This window comes from Myxine glutinosa, chromosome 14 (genome assembly GCF_964187855.1).
Source record: "Myxine glutinosa chromosome 14, kmMyxGlut1.1, whole genome shotgun sequence".
Lineage (NCBI taxonomy): Eukaryota > Metazoa > Chordata > Myxini > Myxiniformes > Myxinidae > Myxine > Myxine glutinosa.
In genome coordinates this window covers 77,329,125-77,337,372 of record NC_136274.1, presented here as the reverse complement: position 1 = coordinate 77,337,372, position 8,248 = coordinate 77,329,125, and the positions used below count along the sequence as shown (strand labels likewise).

At 47.4% G+C, this 8,248-nt stretch overlaps 1 protein-coding gene across 4 annotated transcripts in view; it reads right to left on the bottom strand.

Annotated features, from left to right (window-relative positions):
* Window positions 1-5,712, bottom strand: part of OSBP (oxysterol binding protein) — a 191,531-nt gene extending 185,819 nt beyond the window's left edge. For 3 of the 4 annotated variants that reach the window (XM_078768325.1, XM_078768326.1, XM_078768328.1), the window contains exon 1: window positions 5,520-5,711. In XM_078768325.1, coding sequence (XP_078624451.1) covers window positions 5,520-5,641 — 122 coding nt within the window. In that variant the 5' untranslated portion in view covers window positions 5,642-5,711. Of the gene's footprint in view, window positions 1-5,519 lie in introns of all 4 variants that reach the window. The other variant, XM_078768327.1, reaches the window with a different exon arrangement.
* Window positions 5,713-8,248: the final 2,536 nt, after the last annotated feature.

Sequence of the window (8,248 nt, the reverse complement as noted above, 5' to 3'; positions counted from 1 at the left end):
CATGGTCGGAGAGCAGCACAACAATCGCGACATCGTCCTGCATCTTCGCAACAGCACGAAGCGGATTTTGGAGACTCACCGATCCTGTGACGCCCTCCAGTACCGGCTTTGCCGGGTGGGGGAAGGGAGACCCGTACATTCCCAACCTGTACATTCGCCCTCTCGACTCAAGCTCACTCGGACAAAAGCCTCGCACAAATTACACCGTGAAGGCCCAATGGCCATGTCTATGCCACAAATCAAGTACGTGAGCGAGTCGGGCACACTGAATTGAAAATATATAGAACGCTCATACTCCGTGAAAAGTGAAGCCGCCGTGTCACCATCTTGGTTAGCACGACTCGACCAACTCGCTTCGCGGATCTCGTTTGTTTTGAACGTGTGAATTACATGCGAACGCGTAACTGAGTTTTATGGCGGCAAGGAACATCACGTGGTCGCCCTGAGCGAATCAGCGCGCTGCTCTGCCACCTGCTCAGATTCCGTGTATAATATTCCTCGCTGAAATGCGCTGAGTTAAATATGAATAAAAAAATATGGATCTCGTAAAGATGAAAGAAAAAAAAACCTATGTGGTGTGAATGGCAATGTTCCTTGCTGAAATGTGCTGAGGTAAAAATATGGTAAAAAAATATTATGAAATAATTTTTTTAGGTCGGCCATGTTCTTCCCAGGCTCAATGGCAATGTCTATGCCAAATATCAAGCACGTGAGCCTCTCCGCTTAGGAGTCTATCGGTAACATTACACACACACACACAAACTGTGTTTTATATATACGTATAGATATATATATATATACATATATACTTACACACATACACTATAAAAACACTGTGTTGATGTTTATAAATAGCTTATCATGGTGCAACATGGGGCAAATCTACTGGAAGTAAAAAATATATATATTATAAACCACAACCAAGTATGATTAATTGATTACCTTTTCAAACATTCACTACTGCTGTTTAACTCTAAACTGAAAGGGACTAAACCCCGAGTGTGTTCAGTTAGCTGGCGCTTGCAAAGCCAGCCGTTCCTCAGCAAGTTTCAAATTGAGTGCTTTCTCAAATGCTTAAGGCACTTGGCGAGTGCTCTACAAGAAACTTGGTAACTGAACACACTCCTGATGTTCTTGAAGCCCGAGCCTAGATCTGCTGTGATCTATATACCCCAGAAATAACATGACCCTTCCTACCGCTCCTGTACAGAGTGTGTCTCTGCTACAATATTAAGCCAGGGAATATTGAAAAAATTCAAATGAACAAAAATAAAACACCAATCCTTACATTTATAAATGTACGTTCATGCACTTGGAGACTAACATAATTAAAGATAAAATCACAAAAAAACCCAAAATTGTATATGAAAACACATCATATGGGTATTTATTGTGGAACACGACTCATCGTACGTCTTGGGTAGGGGGAACACATTACACACTGATGTAACAATCAAACATGTCACCACAATAAATGGATGCCTTAAAAAAAAAAAAAAAAAAAAAAAAAAAAAAAAAAACCAAACAATTTTTCCACACGATTTGCTCATTGGGATTACGGCTAAAAACATTCCATTAAAATATTGTCATTTTGCTGCCGACCGTGTATCATCTGATAGTTCTCGGACTCACGAACAACCCCGACGCCCAGCTTTTCCTCCATGAAAGATGTGATTTTGATAAGTCCAGCCGAGGTTCAACTACAAGACTACGACCACCGACTGCCCCAATTATTCCCACCTTCTTGTGGTGGAAATAAAGAAACAAAAAGCTGCAAACGACGATTTATATGCAGCGATGGATAAAAGAAGAATGTACTGTATAATCACAACGTTGAAGAAGGACAAAAGAAGATTCATACAATTAGAAGAGGAACATGTCTGTACCAAAACACGATGATGAAAAAGACATAGTCATCGACTTTGAAAGCAGACATCTGAGATCCATCTGGTTTGTGTCGGTACAAAGAGTCAGGGAAAACAATCCACAAGATGCACAAAGAGGGAACTTGGGTCAAGTAAAAACCACCATTAGCATCAGATAGCTGATGGGATGGCGAGCTGACAGGAAGGCTTTATACGACTCGAGTAGTTCACTCGTTTTCATATTGTGTGCATGATGCTTACTGTTGTGGTCCATCCAACAAAACAACTTCTCAAAATTACGTGCAAGGGTAAGCTCCGAAGTCTGAAAAAGCCTCGAGGCTTGCATAAACAAACATACATATATATAGTCACGTGAAAAAGTAAGTACACCCCATGTAAAGTTTTGACTTTTTCAACATATTTCAACATACAGCTATTTGATCTTCATTTCAACAATATTGATAGATAAAGGTGATATAATATAACAAATATCATGAAACATTTACATTTTGTAGTCCATTGTATAATTTAAATAAACATAAATGCAAATTTCACATGTGGAAAAAGTAAGTACACTCTTGGCTCTAATAGGTGGTATTGCCCCCTTTGGCAGAAACAACCTCAAGTAGGCGTTTCTTATAACTGTCTAGTCTCTGACATCGACTGGGAGAAATTTTTGCCCACTCCTCCATGCAGAATTCTTTCAGTTGTGTGATGTTTGAGGAGTTTCTTGCATGCACAGCTCGTTTCAAATCCCCCCCACAACATCTCGATGGGATTTAGATCCGGGCTTTGACTTGGCCATTCCAGAACCCTCCATTTCTTTCTATTCAGCCATTCCTTGGTGGATTTACTGGTATGTTTAGGGTCATTGTCATGTTGCAAGGTCCACTTTCGGTTGAGCTTCAACTTTACGACAGATCGCCTCACATTATCCTCAAGCACCCTCTGGTACAATGAAGAATTCATAATGGATTCTATGATGGTGAGCTGCCTAGGCCCTGATGCAGCAAAGCTGCCCCAAACCATAATATTTCCACCACCATGCTTTACAGTTGGTATCAGGTTCTTGTCGTCAAATGCTGTCTTTGGTTTTCGCCAAACATGTCTTCTGGTACTGTGGCCAAATAGTTCTACTTTTGACTCATCTGTCCAGAGCACATTGTTCCAGAAGTGGTGGTCTTTGCCTCGGTGTTCATTGGCAAACTTTAGTCTTGCCCTGATGTTCTTTCTGGACAGCAAAGGTTTCCTCCTGGCACACCTCCCATGTCGATCAAATTTGTGCAGCCTCTTTCTGATGGTAGACTCGTGCACTTTGACATCAACAGTGGCAAGAGCTACCTGTAGGTCCTGTGATGACATTCTGGGGGTTCTTGGAGACTTCTTTCATCATCTTGCGATCTGCTCTCGGGCTGAACTTGCTGAGGTGGCCTGGCCTGAACAAGCTGGCAGTTGTTTGGAATCTTCTCCACTTGTAGATGATCTTCCGGACAGTCGAATAGTTGATTTCAAATTGTTTGGAGATCTTTTTAAATCCCTTCCCAGACTCGTAGGCATCTATAACCTTCTTTCTGAAGGCCTCAGAGAGCTCTTTTGATCTAGGCATGGTGACGCCACACACTTCAACAACAAAGAGCAAACCAAACTAAATGTCTGACGTTTAAATAAGACAGGTTCCTCCAAGATCCTCTCTGGATCAAGGTTGATCAAGATCAAGCCTGGTGTTGGCTTAGCGGTTAGGATGGTGGCTTGGGATCCTAGGATCCTGGGTTCGAATCCCGGTCGATCGCTGAATTAACACCACGGGGGTTGACTCAGCCTGTCATCCTTCCGAGGTCGGCAAATTGAGTACCAGCTTGCTGGGATGAATGATCACGGTGTGTACCCCGATTTAGAATAGGTACACCGTATCCCTGCGCATCGTAAGAGCGTGACCAAGGGTTGGCATCAGGAAGGGCATCCGGCCATAAAAACATTGCCTCAAACAGGGAACCATGATTGTCATGGGGCCCGCAAGGCTAACCCCCGCTCTAGCGGGGAAAATGGCCTTAAAACGATCATTCATTAATTCCTCCAAGATCCTCTGTAACGATGTTCTAATCATTTGCACCTGAGCTGGTGCACCTGATTCTAATTTTAGGTATTTGAAGTTGTGATAAATGTAGGGGTGTACTTACTTTTTCCACATGCGGAATTTGCATTTATGTTTATTTAAATTATACAATGGACTACAAAATGTAAATGTTTCATGATATTTGTTATATTATATCACCTTTATCGATCAATATTGTTGAAATATGTTGAAAAAGTCAAAACTTTACATGGGGTGTACTTACTTTTTCACGTGACTATACATATACTATATACTATATATATATATATATATATATATATATATATATATATATATGCAAAGAAGAGCTCTTGGGCATAATCTATAACAATATTACATCACAAAAAAAAAGAAATTAATTAATAAAGCCAGAGCCTCACAAAACTGTCAAAGGAAATGCATATCAATTCACTTGTGCGAGAATATAAATTAATCTTGCATGAACCATCAAATCACCGAGTGTACACAATTTGCTGCAGACTCACTGTGCGATTACAAATGTCATATTTGCCGATTGCTCAATGTGGAATGTCAATGCACGAAGAAGAATGCAGAAGGGAGAGCAAATGGCAGGGCAAGGCGGGTTCAAGCTGCGTTCAAGACGAGGGGACTTTGATCACCGGTGTACATGCAACAGTCACACGAGAACAAAGGTTGAAACGGTCAGAACAGACGCAACAGCGTCACAAGCTAGAGTAGAGCAACGTACAGGAAGGTCACCGGGCAATTGAGCCTTAAAGGACCTCAACGGCTTGGAATGCGTGCCATCCTTCACTAGACTCTTCAAATCCCTGAGATAACGAGTAAGAACAGAACAACTCCAAACAACTTTTAAAGCTTGGAGAGCATTCCATTTTGGATTTAGAAAGGTGGTTGGGACAAGGTAAGAACTTCGCTCTGAAAAACATATTTCGTGCACGCAAACACAATGCATTTGCTCATCTATATACTAAAGTAGGGGCAGTTTTCTGTCCATTTCTCTTTGTCCACTCATTGGTTGGACAGATGGCCTCACCACCCATGATGACGTCATTAGTAGGAAGGTCGACTCCACCCAGCAGCATTTTGATTTTCATCCAGTTCAGGCCAAACACGTCGAACTCGTCATATTCACAATCGCCATGCCCAACCTACACATTAGTAAAACAAACTTCCGGGCGCATGCGAGGCAGCGCTTCGTTTCCTATGCACCGCCCAAGGAGAACAGCACAGCTCGTACTCGAATGACGTGTAATACTGTATACTACTCCTAATAATAAAATAATAACAATAATAATAATAATAAGCACACCAACACACACAATAGCTTCCTTGGTGTTGCCACGGAGGCAACTCGGGGAGGAACCGACAATGGAGTTGGTCCAGTTCGTTACAGAAACCCGAAACATTTATGATAAATAAGCTCATATAATGATATCCTTATGTTAACCATTCAAACAGAAAGCACAGTAACAGCAGACAGCCATGTCGCTAAAGGTACAAGGCAAACGACACAACCTCAACCGCGGCCTGCACCGCTGTTTGGGGCTAAGTTTTCGTACCTGTAGTAAGAGAGGAGGCCATTGCTGAGCACGAACCAGCGCTTTTGGTAACCTTTAATATAATTAGTCCACTTAAACAGCCAGCCCTTAAAAGTCTCCGACGGACATCTCGAATCAGTCATGTTTCCAACCCGACAGCCCGACTTGTTGCAACTGCTTCCGGCCACGAGTGCTGACGTAACTACGCATAGGCAACGTAATGACGGCACAGCAATATCAGTGCTTTACGTGTGCCGTCATTCGATCGTCTATCGCTTCGGTGACTGTCGTTTATTATATTTACAAAGGCCGTATTTATGTGTATGCGTCAGAATGACGCATTAATCTGATTCCTTTCGTATAATCCATAAAATGGCCGCGCTTGAGGTGAGGGGGACAGAATAAGGTGAAATACAATCGAGCTGCTTAATTGATTAAATACATTCCGAGCACTGGCAGCTGTTGCACACATAGTCATAGGGGCGACTTTTCGTGTCAAACCATATTTACAATACTTTCATTTTAGGAAATAGAGGGATTCCGCGGATATTCACCCCAATATAGTGTTAAAATACCAAATACAGACATCTCATGAGAGATCACAATTAATTTATGTGCAAAGGAAGAATCAATGTCGACAATGTATATGGAGACAAACAAACAACCAATAGAGTAATATTGTGGCGGACACGATGGCTCGCTGGCGCGATGACATCATTCCGCGCACCAAGAGGGTGTCGGCCACGCCCGAGGGGTAGGCGTGGCCTCGGGATATACACGGGGCTCACAGCCCCGAGCGTGGCAGTGCTATAGTTTGAGCTTTCGAATAAAGACGCTTTTGGTTACATACGTTGTTGCTTCCCTTATTGGCAAAACAAGTCGTGCGCATAGCACCGCACTTCACTGGTGACCTCCGACTGGATCAGCCGGCGCTGACCCACAGAACGCGCCATGACAAGCAGCAACGCGGTAGCGGTGAACATCCCTGAGTTTTGGGAGGCCCAGGCCGAAGTATGGTTCATGCAGGCCGAGGCCCAGTTCCAGCTTCGTGGCATAACGGCGGACGAGACGCGCTATTTCCACGTCATCGCTGCCCTCGGGCCCGGCACAGCCGCCCAAGTCGTGTCCGTCCTGCGGAACCCACCGGCCGACCACAGGTACAAGGCGCTCAAGCGTCGCCTCATCGCCACGTTCGGCCTCACAGAGGACGAACGGGCCGACCGTCTCCTGGACCTTCCGGACCTCGGCGACACGCGACCGGAGGGCAACGATGTGTAGCGGCGACGCCCAAGCACTCTTGGAGCGCCGCACGATGCCCAGCCGCTCCAGCATAGCGAATTCCGCTCTCGCCACCGCGAGCTTCGTCGGTTCGAGGCGGCGGGCCCGGGCATAGACCGGTGGCCCGACGGTGGGTATGTGATGTTCCACACCGTGCTTTACTTTACGGCCACCGCCGAGAAGGTGGGCTGCGTGAGGGCCGGGAAACTGGCGAGGAGGCGGGTGAACTCGTCCGCTGCCGGAAGCGTAGAAACCAACCTCGCCGGGACCGAACCGCTCAGCAAGCCGCTTGGCGAGCCACTCGGTGAGCCGCTCAGTCGGAGGGCAACGCTTCAAGTGGTCGTTCGTAACCGCCGGAGTGCCCATGGCATTGCTCGGTGCGGACTTCCTCTGTGCAAACGGGTTGTTGGTAGACGTGAAGAACAGACGCCTTGTCCAGGCCGAAACGTTCAGCTTGCTTGCTTGCGCGCTGAGCAGCTCGTTGAGCGGCTCACTGAGCGGCTCACCGAGTGGCTCGCCAAGCGGCTTGCTGAGCGGTTCGGTCCCGGCGAGGTTGGTTTCTACGCTTCCGGCAGCGGACGAGTTCACCCGCCTCCTCGCCAGTTTCCCGGCCCTCACGCAGCCCACCTTCTCGGCGGTGGCCGTAAAGCACGGTGTGGAACATCACATACCCACCGTCGGGCCACCGGTCTATGCCCGGGCCCGCCGCCTCGAACCGACGAAGCTCGCGGTGGCGAGAGCGGAATTCGCTACGCTGGAGCGGCTGGGCATCGTGCGGCGCTCCAAGAGTGCTTGGGCGTCGCCGCTACACATCGTGCCGAAGCCTGGCGGGGGATGGAGGGCGTGCGGGGACTACCGCCGCCTCAACGATGCCACCACCCCCGACCGTTACACGGTCCCTCACATCCAGGACTTTTCCGCCTGCTTGGCGAAAATGTCCTGCTTCTCTAAGGTGGACCTCATACGCGGCTACCACCAGGTCCCCGTCAGACCGGAGGACATCCCAAAGACGGCCGTCATTACGCCACTCGGCCTCTTTGAGTTCCTTCGGATGCCCTTCGGTTTGAAGAATGCGGCTCAGGCATTCCAACATCTGATGGACAGCGTCTTGCGCGACCTGGATTTCGTCTATGTCTACCTGGACGACATCCTCGTCGCAAGCGCGTCCCGTGAAGAGCACCTCCGCCATCTCCGCGCGCTCTTCGAACGCCTGGGCCAGCATGGCCTGATCGTGAACCCCGCCAAGTGCTGGTTCGGTGTCGCCGAGATCGACTTTTTGGGGCACCGCGTCACCAGGCACGGGGCCATCCCCTTACCGGCAAAAGTGGAGGCGGTCAAGGGGTTTCCGCGCCCCCGCACGATCAGGGGGCTCCAGGAGTTCCTGGGCATGGTGAACTTTTACCATCGGTTCCTGCCCCGCGTCGCCCAGCTCCTGCACCCCCTGCACGAGGCCCTCCGGGGGAAGCCGGGCA